The following is a 14,692-nucleotide window of genomic DNA, read 5'->3' on the forward strand; positions in this document are numbered from 1 at the left end:
GTATTAAGAAGTCCAACAGCAGTAAAACATTATTTATGGATCAATCTGCAAATCGTTGTTGTCTATTAGCAGAAACAAGAGTAGAGTAGATTCTTCAAAAACATTGCTCAGAATCATTTTTAAGAGAAACATATTCCCCCTGTCCTAAAACAAATGCCAAACTTACATTATTATTCTTTTTAAATGATCCTTAGAACCAAATAATAGTTAAATATACTCCGGTAAAACTACACCTGCATGGCTTCTCTTGGTGTAGTGAAATAACAAAAACAAATATCAATAAAGGACGTAATGAAAAATAGACAGTAGCATGAACAAAATATTATTTTATAGACAGTTTGCAGCAAAGGCAACCGTGACCACAGTCTGTTTAACATATTGGGCATTAATACGGTAATAAGTTGACCTTGTATCTGCTTTCATTTACACATATACAGTTCAACTATATGCACAAACTAGAAGGAATCCTGGGAACTTGTTCTAGCAGAAGTTATTTGGACGGTGATCAGATTAGCTGCAGGCTGAAGCCACATTATTAGATTCAGTGTCTCTGACTGCAATGTAGGCCAAAAGGTTGTAATGTAGGACACATTCAAAACATAAATGAAGTGATTATCCTTCAATTAACTCTACAGAGAGACATCTTTGATCTGTGACGCAGATATTAAAGTTCCAAAGCTGTAATTAGTTGGATAATAATAATCTTTATTTGAATAGCACCTTTCATACACTGAGTGCAGTCCAAAGTGCTTCACATAGACATTTCACAAAACATTGAGATCAAACAGAACACAGATACCAGGAGGAGACATAAAAACAAACTTAAAATTGAGTAGACATTTAGATTAAAGGTACAAGAATGAAATTGTGCATTACAAGGAGGATAGTGCAAATTCAAAACACAAGTGAGAGGTTAAAATGCATCGCAATGCATTGAGAACGTGCAGCAGAGAGCAGTTTGTTTCCTAAAAGGCTCAATTGTACAAATGTGTTTTGAGTTTTTTTTTTAAAAATTCCACCGAGCTGGCTTCCCTGATGTCTACAGACTACAGGTATTTTGTTCCATAGCTTTGGGGCATAGCTAATGAAAGCTGCGTCACCAAACCGCTGTTTTATAATAACATTAATGTAAGACCATATCCAAGGGAAATGTAGGAAGGAAACACAAAAGAACCACCGAGTGTTGCCCCAAAGTCGATGGTCCTTCTGGAGAAGTGGGCCACAAACTGGGCTAAAGCAGAACAAGGCCACAAAGTGAAGACGTGGAGTATTCATTCCCCAAATTGGCCACATCAGCCCCGTTAAAAGTGGATCACTTCAATGATTACCTTCCCTCGTGTTGGTAATGAGCAGCCTTGGGCATGGCAAAGAAAAGCAGCGCCCCCCTTCGTCGAATCCAAAACGTCCCGCTACAACACGACACGGTCTTTCCACCCCTAAAGCTGAGAATGCCATCAGTTGAAATGTCAAATGTTACAAAACAAAACACAAGTGGAGAGAGACTGTGACAATAGCTTTGAAGAGAGGCAACTTGCAAAAGAAAACGAGGCACTGGAATATTAAATGTGCATTACTAACATCATATTTATCACCCTTCTTGTTAATACTGGTATATTATAAACACCCATATTTTAAACCTTGGGTTTTTGTTTAATGTTGTAACACAAAGATAACACAGGTTCTTCTGTGAGGACCAGAAAGCCAGGAAGAAAGTAAATCTTGCTACGACATGTCTTTGTACATCGATACGACATGACCCAATTAACATATCTCATGTTTCAGGTTCTGATTCAGTTCACTGTAGCAGCATCTAATGTCCTTTGAATTAATAGGAGAGGAAAGACAGGTCTACAAAAGCATGGGATGTTTATATCATCTTAACCAAACAGGTTCTCTCTATGGTCGCTATCATTTCTATTTGATCATATAAATCCTACTGAGAGTTAGGTGCTGACTCACCAACTCTGTCTCTACTGAAACGATGATAAGGCAGAACGTCACCATCTTTGTTTTTGGAACCAGGAGCAACTTCACCTTTTATAAGATCAGGTGCAAAGAGGCCGAACATAAGAAATATAATACAATGGACCAATCCATCTTGTGTACATACTGTGTGTCTGTGTATCTACCTATTTGTTCACCAGATGCAGGACTCACTTAGGACCTATAAGAGACGAGACATAAAACAATTTAAAAAAAAATATTCTGCAACACTGAGCATCAAATTGAAAGTAGCATCGTATAAATGATTATATCAAAAAGCCTCTGAACGGGCAGAATCAGCAATAACAAATACACTGGTTCATCAGGGGACACGGGTCACATTTTAGCAATCACAAAATATTGATTCCAGGAAATAGAAGGACCGGCTATTCCCAATTATTACAGTTGAGGGAACTCTGCTGAACGCTTGATGCACGCAAAGCTAGGATTTCCAAATACATGCCTGAAACACAAACTGAAACATCGACTTTTAGCTTGAAACGCAAAACAAATAAACACAAAACTGCTCGAATATTCTCCTGTAGGATGGCATCTGTCACACACACTTAAAGACAGACAGATGTGAGTGTGTTACGATGCAAACATGCAAGAGGAAGACATTCAATTAAATCTAATTACCTGTTATAAAACTATTCCTTAGAATCCGTGAAAACCATTCAGGTTATATTAAACTCTCCAGGTCCAGTGGAAAAACAGATTACATCGTCAAGAATAAAAGATTGCAAGGACCACTTCGTTTTTAAACTGATGAGACACACACACACACACACACACACACACACACACACACACACACACACACACACACACACACACACACGTATACATTACATTGACTTACATGCATTTCCTGGAGACTTATCCTAACCTTAACCAACACATGCCTAACCCTAACCTCATGGGGACCTCCATTTTGTCCCCATAAGGGAGGCGAGTCCACACGTGACTGTGTAAACAGATTTAGGTCCCCACAAGTATAGTAACGCTAGGCCACACATACCACCCCCCCCACACACACACACATATTGTCCACATAAAGGTTGACCAATAGAGAGAATATCAGCTTTTTAAGAACCATGACCATTCTTTAAAGTACTATCACGATGTCAAATGTTTTTTTCTACAATTTAAAAGGTTGAACTGTAAAGAATCAGAGACAACTTATTGCAAATACTCAAAAGAAAAAAAGAATCAGAAGCTTGGAAATTGATGGTTTTTTTCTACTTATCCATTTAATAAATAAAGTTTCTTGATAGTTAAACAGATTTTGTGATAAACTGGACTCGCAGTGGCTTCTATTTCCATTTCAGAAGGAAACACATCAGGGTAATGGGTTCACACAGTAAGCTATATAAAGTAAATTACAGTACAAAACATATTCTATATTCAGACATTCATCCAGATCTGAACCGACCGGATCCAACTTTACAAACATATGAAAAAGGTTAAGTGTAAGGGGGTTCGACTTTAGGATTTTGGCTTATTTACAGTTAAGAAATCACAATTATTTCCAATCAAAAAGAGACAGAATTTCCCACAAATGGTTTATTACTCTTAACCATCAAATACAGGATTCCCCAAAGCTGTATAAACACTCACTCACTGTATGATTGAACATTGAATTAGCTAAGAGTCACAGTATGTGTTTAAAGGAAGGACCACAGAAACATCTCTCTAGAGTTACACTTAAAATGTCAGCAGTCTTGTTTTCTAATGTCTTTTAAAATGCAATGATAGCAGTTAGAGATGTCCCGATCCGATCACGTGATCGGGGATCGGAGCCGATCACGTGATTTTCAAAAGATTGGAATCGGGAGGAAAAAAAATCGGGGATCGGGATTTAAAAAAAAAAAAAATTAAATACTCTTTTTTTAAATGTTGTATAAAATGTTACAAAACAAAAATGACCATGTTCAAGTCTTAAAATCATCATGAGGCCTTAGTTTTGGTTTCAAATTATACAACATCATGTATGTGTTGCTTCTTTGGGGCTTGTTTTCATAGACCTGGTTGCTTCTTTCTCTCAAATCAGGCAACAGAGTGGGCGCAGTGTCTAATTGTAGCAGTAAGCTAACGAGTACTGATAAGCTTTATTTTGATCCAATGCTGCACAACTGAACTGATCCAATGCTGCTGTGAAAGAAAGAAGCTCTATCCATGTTGGATAGAATATCCAATTTAAATAAAAAAATAACCTTAAGGGAAAACTTGAATGCTTTTTTTCTCTTAATGCATTGCATAAAGATCGGATCGGGAAAAATCGGTATCGGCAAATTGTCAAAATCAAATGATCGGAATCGGATCGGGAGCAAAAAAAGGTGATCGGGACATCCCTAATAGCAGTCATGTTCCCACGAAGGACCTTCTTGAAAAATACTTTTAAATACATTTAATATTCAGCAGACAAAACAGCACCAACCGTCTCATTCAGAAAACATATGCTGTCCAAAAATAGTCTTTTCATCCACAAAATAAATGCCTTTAGTGAGAAATATGTCCATTTTGTTGGTGAAACATTTCCCACGGGGAGTGGAGTGGAAACAGAAAAATAGGATTGGGTTTATGTCACAAAGGGAAACTCTCTCTATGTTTGGGAAGAGTTAGTATCTGCGTCGTTTGTTATTTGGTCCTTCAAAAGCCTGAGGGCCCACTGGCTGCTGCTGCTGCTGTTGTTGTTGCTGCTGCTGTTGTTGTTGTTGCTGCTGTTGTTGTTGCTGCTGCTGTTGTTGTTGCTGCTGCTGTTGCTGTTGCTGATTTGGGGACTCAACTTCTGGTCGCCCCCCTATTTGTCCTCCCTGCGGAAACCTATCGTTCCGCTGAGGTTTTGAAGTGTTAAGAAAACGTACATCAGAACATCGGGTTTGGATCGGAGTGTCGGCGTCCGAGAGCAACACAAGTGAGACAAAAAGAGAGAGGAATAAGGCTATTAGTTAGGTCTACAGGTGAATTAGACAAAGTGCTTTCAACTTAATAAAGGTTTTTTACAAATAAAGGTATTTTGCAGTAGTTTTGTCCACAATAACTTTGATAGGAAAGCCTTAGAAGTTAAATTAAACACTGTTTATCCATCATTAAACTACAAAAACTCAAAATCTTGCCCAGTATATGTTTCTGATATCCAGTCAGAATGTGTCTCTACACCTGATATCAGATATGATAACTTCAGAAGTAACACTGCAGTGAGATATCGGGTCTTGTTTTTAGACAATGCATCATCTTGTTAAGTCAAAAAAATCCTATTTTGAGTTGTATCTCAGATGAAACTTGTTTTTTTGACATATTTATTGGAAAATTACCAACTAACTTATATTTACACAACATTTCCTGATCCTGGTAAGATATAGCTCAAAATAAGTTCTCCCGGCTAATTACAAGATCTGATTTATCTAAATATCCCTTCTTATTGCAAGAAATCTTACCAAGCTAATTTCTACTTTGTAAGATCTTTGTACTTATTTCAAGTGAATAAGTACATTTCATTATTTAGTAACTTGTTTTTGGAGCAGCATTTGTTCCAGTGTACGAGGCGATGCTACTCTATAAAGAAAGCAGCTTTAATATGCTAATGTTGTTTCCTGATACATTACCATTGCTCCGTTCTCCGACATCAATGGCGACCCCATATTTGCCGTTCCCTCTTGGCCAATGGCTGCTCCCCTTCCACTCATTCCCATCATCTGACCCTGGTTACCATTGGCCCCCGGAGAGCCCTGGTTATAGCCATCTACACGCAAAAAAACAACGCAGCATTGGTTGGTTTGTGGGAATTGTGGGTAAGGTATTCTAAATGTAAAGTAGTCAACAGCTAGTGTTTTATGTTAAAATGTATATTGAGGGAAACACTTCACAGATTGATAAACTAGGCAGCAATTCATAACGACAAGTTCTCACTTATCGTGCGACAAATGCAATTGTGCAGACATTATGAGATGTGTTATGATTTGTTCTCTTTTGCATTGCATCCCATGTGAGTCCATGCTCACCAAAAGACAGACAAAACATACAAAGCATTATTAAAAGCATTATTAAAATGTATAACATGATGCCCGTACCTCCCATATTAGCGGCTCCACGAGGGCCCAGCTCACCTCCTCTCATTTCCTGTTCTCTCTGTAGGAAGTGAAGAAGAGCCTTCAGAACAAAACGCTGCTAAAAGTATAATTCTTCAACGGAGAAGCTACCAGACATCACTCACACGGTTACAGAATATACATTTTCTAAACTAAACTGATGACAGAAATTGCCCATTGCTCTGATTTAATATAATTATCATTCTGCGAACATGATGTTATATAAAACATGTTATTGTTTTATATAACATCTACCGATCATTCTTCATCGAAAGGCAGTTGCTGAGCAGCAGCTAACCACTAGATGGCAGCGTTTATATTCTCTAATAATACTCCTGCTAGCAAAAAATAAATATCACATGTTAAATTCAGAACACATCAATATGTATTTATCTTATTGCAAAGCAGTGTGTGTATAATATTTAAATCATCAACCTGACCTCTTGTTTTCATTCCTGATTGCAGGTTTGTTCGATATGTATGAAAGTGCAATGTAACTAGGCTTCAGTGTGTTTCTAAGCGTTTGTTTGTGATCCAGATGTACTCACGTTGTCCGGGTAGTTTGGTTTGAAGCCCTCTGCCGGACGTCTCTGCTCCTCCTGTTCTCTGTGCCTCATCGCCTCCTCCTCTCTCCTCCTCCTCTCCTCTTCATGCCTGCAACCACACAGAATAAAGACACATCAAATCAAACTATCGGACTATAAAACAGCCCTCTCACGTCCCGTCCACACAGCAGCTTTGAAAAAATCTTGAAAATCTTGGAGCTGGGCGTGTCTGAGAGCTTGGGGATTTTTGCGACCAACAACCAATCACATGAATCTCCCGCCCCCGAGATACAAAGCAATAGCAATGTTAAAACGAAGTAAACTGGATATAAACTCTCCAAACAGGCGAAAACCTACCAGTTTCACCCACTGTCTCTGCCACCTCCCTCCATGCCTGGTTCCTCCGGTTTGTATCCCGGTAAATAGTTTTGGTCGTAAAGAACCGGGTGATTTGCTACCGTAATTTCTCGTTTGGAATATGAGGAAATGAACTGCGGTCTGGCTCTCCCAGCTTGCACGCGGTTTGATTGGCTAGCGCTTGAACTGTCAGATTTGCATAAACAGGGTTTGATTGGCTGACGCTTCCACCTCAGCTTCAAAAGTTGAACATTGCTCAACTTTTGAATCCTGAAAATCCTGGAAATCTTCGCTTTGCTTCCCCACAATGCAGTTCGGCGAAAAGCGAGGCAAAGTGACGTCATCCCCATTCAAAGTCAATGGGCAGAGAAGCGTTGGAATATCTTTTTAAAGCTGCTGTGTGGACGGGCCGTCACTGTCTGTGTAGCTCAGAGATTTTCATCCACTGTTCTGCGGCACACCAGTAACGGCCCGTCCACACTACAGCTTCAAAAAAAGCTTGGAGCTGGGCGTGTCTGAAGCTTGGGGATTTTATTCGAGCACCGCGACCAACAACCAATCACATGAATCTCCCGCCCCCGGCATACAAAGCAAAAAACCCCGGGGATTTTATGCGAGCAATATATATATATACAGGACTGTCTCAGAAAATTAGAATATTGTGATAAAGTTCTTTATTTTCTGTAATGCAATTAAAAAAACAAAAATGTCATACATTCTGGATTCATTACAAATCAACTGAAATATTGCAAGCCTTTTATTATTTTAATATTGCTGATTATGGCGTACAGCTTAAGAAAACTCAAAAATCCTATCTCAAAAAATTAGAATAGTTCCTCAGACCAAGTAAAAAAAAAAGATTTATAGCAGCAAAACACAATCAAACATTTGAAAATGTCCATTAATGCACTCAGTACTTGGTTGGGAATCCTTTTGCACGGATTACTGCATCAATGCGGCGTGGCATGGAGGCAATCAGCCTGTGGCATTGCTGAGGTGTTATGGATGCCCAGGATGTTTCAATAGCGGCCTTTAGCTCATTAGCATTGTTGGGTCTGGTGTCTTTCAGCTTCTTCTTCACAATACCCCACATATTCTCTATGGGGTTCAGGTCAGGGGAATTTGCAGGCCAATCGAGGACAGTAATGCCATGGTCAGTACACCAGTTACTGGTGGTTTTGGCACTGTGGGCAGGTGCCAGATCATGCTGGAAAATGAATTCCTCATCTCCATAGAGCTTTTCAGCAGACGGAAGCATGTAGTGCTCTAAAATCTCTTGGTACACAGCTGCATTTACTCTGGGCTTGATGAAACACAGTGGACCAACACCAGCAGCTGACATGGCTCCCCAAACCATCGCTGACTGTGGGAACTTCACACTGGATTTCAAGCAACTTGGATTTTGCTCCTCTCCAGCCTTTCTCCAGACTCTGGCGCCTTGACTTCCAAATGAAATACAAAACTTGCTTTCGTCTGAAAAGAGGACTTTGGACCACTGTGCAACTGTCCAGTGCTTCTTTTCCTTAGCCCAAGTCAGACGCCTCTTCCGTTGTCTTGAGTTCAGAAGTGGCTTGACCATGGGAATACGGCTATTGTAGCCCATTTCCCGGACACGTCTGTGAACAGTGACTTTTGATACCTGGACTCCAGCTTCAGTCCACTGTCTTTGAAGCTCCCCCAAATTCTGGAAGCGACTCTTCTTCACAATGCTGTTAAGGCTGCGGTCATCTCTCTTGGTTGTGCAGCGTTTCCTGCCACATTTCCCCCTTCCAACAGACTTTTTGTGGATGTGCTTTGAAACTGCACTCTGTGAACAGCTTGCTCTTTGAGAAATTTCTTTTTGTGTCTTAGCCTCCTGATGGAGGGTGTCAATGACGGTCCTCTGGACAGCAGTCAGATCAGCAGTCTTCCCCATACTTGTGATTTAGTTTACTGAACCAAGCTGAGTGTTTTTCAAGGCTCAGGAAACCCTTGCAGGTGTTTCGAGTTAATTAGACGATTCAAGTGATTCGTTGAACACCCTACTAGTATACTTTTTCATGATATTCTAATATTTAGAGATAGGATATTTGAGTTTTCTTAAGCTGTATGCCATAATCAGCAATATTAAAATAATAAAAGGCTTGCAATATTTCAGTTGATTTGTAATGAATCCAGAATGTATGACATTTTTGTTTTTTTAATTGCATTACAGAAAATAAAGAACTTTATCACAATATTCTAATTTTCTGAGACAGTCCTGTATATAAACTCCCCAAACAGGAGAAAACCTACCAGTTTCACCCACTGTCTCTGCCACCTCCCTCCATGCCTGGTTCCTCCGGTTTGTATCCCGGTAAATAGTTCTAGTCGTAAAGAACCGGGTGATTTGCTACCGTAATTTCTCGTTTGGAATATGAGGAAATGAACTGCGGTCTGGCTCTCCCAGCTTGCACGGCGTTTGATTGGCTAGCGCTTGTACGGTCAGATTTGCATAAACGGGATTTGATTGGCTGACGCTTCCAGCTCAGCTTCAAAAGTTGAACATTGCTCAACTTTTGAATCATGGAAATCTTCGCTTTGCTTCCCCACAATGCAGTTCGGCGAAAAGCGAGGCAAAGTGACGTCACCCCCATTCAAAGTCAATGGGCAGAGAAGCGTTGGAAGATTTTTTTTTAAAGCTGCTCTGTGGACGGGCCGCCACTGTCTGTGTAGCTCAGGGATTTTCATCCACTGTTCTGCGGCACACCAGTAAGAGATCGTCATGTAGAGAAAGAAAGGAAGCACACCTCATCTCTATCTGCTGTCGTCTCTGCAGCTCCTGGTTGCGAAGCTCCTCCAGCCTCCTCAGCTCCTCCTGACGCCTCATCAGATCTGGAAGAGGCCACACAAATCACATTTAGCATCAAAACAGAAGGACACATGCATGGACGATGGCAGCTTCACAGCCCCTACCTTGTCTCATCATCATGAGCTGGTGTTCGTGTTTGGCCGACTCCAGCTCGGCCTCCAGCTTCTCTTTGGCCTCTTTTATGTTCTTGTCCACCTGCTCTTTCTGCTGTTTCTCCATCTCATGAAGGGCTTTCCAGCGAGACGAGTATTCAAACTCAAAAGTCCCCGGCTGAGCAAAATGTGGCTTCAACTCTCGTTCCCTAGGGGGAAGGAGACAAAAAATGAGAATAACTCTATGCTATACTGACAGACAACCACGTGCATTGTTCTGATAACAAACACCAGTAAAACAGACTTAAAGGTGGGGAAGGTACGTTTGAGAAACCGGCTCGAGATACACTTTTTGTTATATTCCATGGAATGCTCTTAACATCCCGATAGCAATGAATAACTTAAAGGTGACCTATCGTGCAAAATGCATTTTTGTACGTCTTTTCTACATGAACATGTGTCCCCGGTGTTCCAGGGAACTCACCAAGTGTCAGAAAACACAACCCTCTCTATTTTCCTCCATACCCAAATCTCTTAAAAAGGGGCTGCAACCGATCTGATACAGACTGATCAAGATTTGAACACTTCTATGACGTCACAGAAGTGGCGCTACGGCTATTGGGCCAACTCCACCAATCCGGAGGAGACAGCCACGGACATTGCCGTTGGAAAGCACTGGAGACGCTGTAGTACATATTCCAGGCCTGTAGATGGTGCTGTTCTCACAGAATCAGCCCATGATGCAAAGACAGTGTTACATTGAGCGAAATGAGGAATGGCTAAAATGCATGATCTGTTTGGTATTTTGAAAAATAAAAAGTATAAATATGTCTTATATAGGTATGGTCCTACACTATATTATTCAAATATAGCATGATAGGTCACCTTTAAGTGCTTTGACAAAAAATCCATTAAAAAATATCTGTGGAAGCCGTAGCGCTGTAAAAAGCACGACCAATCATCTGAGCCGGCTAAAGTAACTGGATGGCCTACCTGCCTGTCAGCCTTCCATCTGTACACAAACTTATCTCGTGCCCTCATTGGTCATGTGCACGTTCGTGTGTGTTGGAGGAGGGGCTCTGTGAGGAAATGGCAGATTTGTTCCGGCTGTGTATTTTCAAATTCTAGCGCACTCGAGCTGGTTTCTCCAAAAGTACCTACCCCACCTTTAAGTATATTTGAATGAAACAGAAACTTCACTTGTCTTTGTACTTACTTGTAGTATTTTGCGGTCTTGTGCAGCAGTTTCTCAGGCTGCCCATCCTCATCATCAAAGTGCTCCGAGGGCTCCACAATGGCTGGACAAGGTGTGCTGAAGAAAGGTAAGACAACACTAAATGAATCCTGTGATGTTTCAAGAAAGTGATGGTCAGTGGTTTTGGAGTAGAGCTATAGGATTGAGCAATCAATTTAATAAATGTTTCTGCATGGATTTTGTTAAAGAAATGCAGTCCTGCCCTCCTCACTTGGTCAGCAGCAGCGCTCCCTCTGTGCATTGCTCCAGAGCTTTTCGTGCAGCTGCTTTGTTTGCAAACTCCACGATGCCTCTCCCAGTGGGACGACCGCGGTCATCCGTCACCACGATAGCCCGTTCCACCGGCCCAAACTCAGAAAACGCCTGATGGCAGAAGAAAGGGCTTCAGGTTACACAGAAATCATCGATTCTGCAGAAGTAAGATTGACAAACATCCTTATCTAAATGAATTTCTGAAGTGTTGAAACTCTTGTCCTACCTGTTCTAGCAGCTCATTGGTCACTGCAGGTAACAGGTTGCGGACAGTGAGTGCAGAACCGTGTGTAGCAAAGCGTATCCTGATTGGTCGATTGTTCATCACAGTCCCATCCAACTCACATTTAGCAATCTCTGCTAGTGTCCGTGTTTCCTGGAAGACAAGAGACACAAGAAAAAGGTTGATGATACCTCAGTGATGCACATTAAGGTTTCAATTAGGGCTGAATGATAAGTATATAAATAGTCGTTTAAACGTTAAGATATCTGACAGTCCAGAAACTTCCACAACTTTCTGAGCAAGGTTCAAACTAAACATTCAAAAAGGGCTGCCCTCTCTTAGTCGACTAATTGGTCCTTGTTGTCTTAGGTTTAGAATAAGCGTGCATCTGTTTGCATTCCACATATGTATTTTTACTACAATATTAGTAGCAGTGTTTTTTTGACCTCTTGTTATTCTATTTGACATGCATATAGTCGACTTCTCACGCATTTAGCTGCACATTCATTTGGAACATTCTCTTGCACAGTTTTATTTTATTTCTGTTCTTTTTGCACAATATTGTGTATATATTTTTATGTTGCGTTGTTGGAGTAGCCTGGGATTTGCATTGCCATATCTACACTCTAGCTACTATGCATATGACAACAAAGCCTTTGAATCTTGAATGAATTAAAAATATTTCTGTAGTCAATAAATGTTTTGTCACGCTTATTTCTAATGATCTTATGTGTTTATCAATGGTAAACACATGATTTAAAGTGGGGGTTTTGCATGATTATTTGTGGAGAAACATATAACAGGAAACACTCCAACACACACTTTAAATCACAACGACTTACCAAGCGAATGAAGCCGAAGCCCCTCTCTCTGTTGATAAACACCTCGCTGATATTTCCATATTTAGCAAACATATCTTTGAACTCTTCCTCGGGGATATCCACCGGGAGGTTCCCCACAAAAAGCCGGGATCTCTGAGTGAAAGTCTTCTCTCCAGGCTTCCTAAAACTGTTGATATCCAGGGTCATTTCATCCCGTGGTTCCTCGCTTCCTTCCACGGCTTCTTCTGCTGGTTCGGCCCCAGGAGAAAGCTCCTCCTTCGGCTCTGGACTGTCTTTGTTCCCCGTTGATTCCTCCGGGCAGTCGGTGGTGCGTAAAGCTGGTTGGGGAGAATTACTGCTTTGCATGGTCGCTTGATGCATGTTTCGCTTAGCCATTCGTGGAAAAAGTACTTGTAGAAAGCGATTAAATTAAACAGAAATTGAGGAGGTTGTTGTGGACCGGATGGCGCACACCTCCTGATTTTCAAAAATGGCGACGGATGCGTGCGCAACTTCTTATTTTGATCCATGCAAGTGCGTAAATACAAAATGTGGACGCCAGGGGACCCCCTTTCAGCTATGAGGAGTTCTATGTGTTAATTTCCTTATCAATTAATATGCATAAAACATATTTGTATCAATATAGCCCCAAATGGATATCCAACAACACACTCTGCTATAGAGCTATTTCTCTAACACACACAATGGGAGGCACTATGAGCTCCTAAGTAATATTTCCTTAGGATTCCAGACAGACGAGCCAGACTTCGGCCGACAGAAAATACATCCAATAAACAATGGAAAATAAACATTGGAATACAGCGTTAAAGTGTATAGCAGTAATGGAAGAAAGCTAAGGATTATTTAAAATGAGTAAAAACTGTAATGTGATGAACGTAACCGCAATGCCAACATGCTGTAGAATATGCAGCATTTCATTTCCATTATCTTTTTTTCCATCTGCTGTTCAAATTGTAAACATACAAGAAATAATGCAACGTAAAGTATTTAAATAACTAAAGTGCATCTTCTTTTCCAGTTAAGTGGAAAACATCCATGCCACTTTAATATGAAGTCTAAAAACGACATTTGTCATGAAACACTTCACTTGAACCTATTCATTTTGGCAACTAGCAAGAGGACCAGCATGTCATAGTTAAATGATACTAAAGTCAGTCAAACAAAGTCATTTAAACTGGAGGTTTAGATAAATTGTGAAAAATGCCTTGACATGCTTTATGGAGAAACAATTAGCAAAGATTAGTTTGGAATGAACAGACACAGGAAATAAAAAGGTAGCCCATCTACTGGTTTCTTTATTATTATTATTATTATGGTATGTGGCTAGAGAGATAGAAATCTACAATATCACCAAAAATGACAGTATTGGTTTGACAAAGTAAACATTTGTGCAAGTTATACGAGAAGCTCCACATATAAACTAAAATATACACAATAAAAAAAGAAAATACGCCGGCTCTAATTAAATAAATTGAGGTAACAATTTGCGCTAATCTTAAGTATTTCCAATTTGTTCGATTAAATTAATCCGAGTACCCATTTATAATCTGATTAACTCAATTAGTTCAATACAAACATAATTTGCTTTCACCTTTAAAAACGAAATTAAGTTGAACCAACTTAGATTTTAATCGTAAAGATGGAGTGATATTAAGTTGCATTTTGTTTTGTTCTTTTTCAGTTTGACCGATTTTATTAAAATGAGTTGAGGTAAAAAAAACTAAATGTTCTTTGTTGATAAAGTATTTTTTTTCAGTGGAATCTACTAACCCCATGAATCGTTTTTTTAGAGTGTATGTTATTTAAGTCCATGAAGGTAGTAAGTACATATCTCAACTGGAGATCCTAAGAACCCTTGAGAGCTGTTTGTTAAATCAAAAACACCATCTGAAAACATGCGCATGTACACATCCGCTTAATTTACTTGGGACTATAACGATGTTTAAAAGGTTGCTTCAGTCACCTCTGAAGAAAGCCCTGAGAATATACAGACGGATTCTAGATTGGGTTTGTACTGATGGCGATGATAGTGTGTGCCCAGCAGCACAATGAGTAAGTCAAACACAGAAAACAATTAAACATTTTAATTCTTTCAAAACATCAATGTTGTTGGGACTTGCAGTTCCTATCAGACGTTCACCTGTGAAGAGACAGAAAACTAAATAAATCAGATTTATTTTGATAGCGCTTTTAGGGAAAACAAATAAACAATTAAAATCAAG

At 40.0% G+C, this 14,692-nt stretch overlaps 1 protein-coding gene across 1 annotated transcript; it reads right to left on the minus strand.

Annotated features, from left to right (window-relative positions):
* Nucleotides 1–3,210: 3,210 nt before the first annotated feature.
* Nucleotides 3,211–12,936, minus strand: pspc1 (paraspeckle component 1). The gene is made up of 10 exons (XM_079671618.1): nt 12,471–12,936; nt 11,632–11,781; nt 11,365–11,516; nt 11,115–11,210; nt 9,911–10,107; nt 9,745–9,829; nt 6,623–6,728; nt 6,057–6,114; nt 5,592–5,728; nt 3,211–4,820 (listed from the first exon to the last, which is right to left on the minus strand). Exons 1-10 carry the CDS (start codon nt 12,843–12,845, stop codon nt 4,605–4,607), a joined length of 1,572 nt encoding a protein of 523 aa, XP_079527744.1. The 5' UTR covers nt 12,846–12,936; the 3' UTR covers nt 3,211–4,604.
* Between the last annotated feature and the right edge of the window lie 1,756 nt (nt 12,937–14,692).

This window comes from Notothenia rossii, assembly GCF_949606895.1.
Source record: "Notothenia rossii genome assembly, chromosome: 3".
NCBI classification, from domain to species: Eukaryota; Metazoa; Chordata; class Actinopteri; order Perciformes; family Nototheniidae; genus Notothenia; species Notothenia rossii.

Bases quoted from the DNA above. Each gene is read 5' to 3' on its own strand.
- pspc1 (XM_079671618.1), bottom strand. From the start codon at position 12,845: ATGGCTAAGCGAAACATGCATCAAGCGACCATGCAAAGCAGTAATTCT. The intron at 11,782-12,470 runs GTAAGTCGTTGT...CTTGTCTTCCAG, and splicing joins GCTTCGGCTTCATTCGCTTG to GAAACACGGACACTAGCAGA. The intron at 6,115-6,622 runs GTGAGTACATCT...CACTTCCTACAG, and splicing joins AACCAAACTACCCGGACAAC to AGAGAACAGGAAATGAGAGG.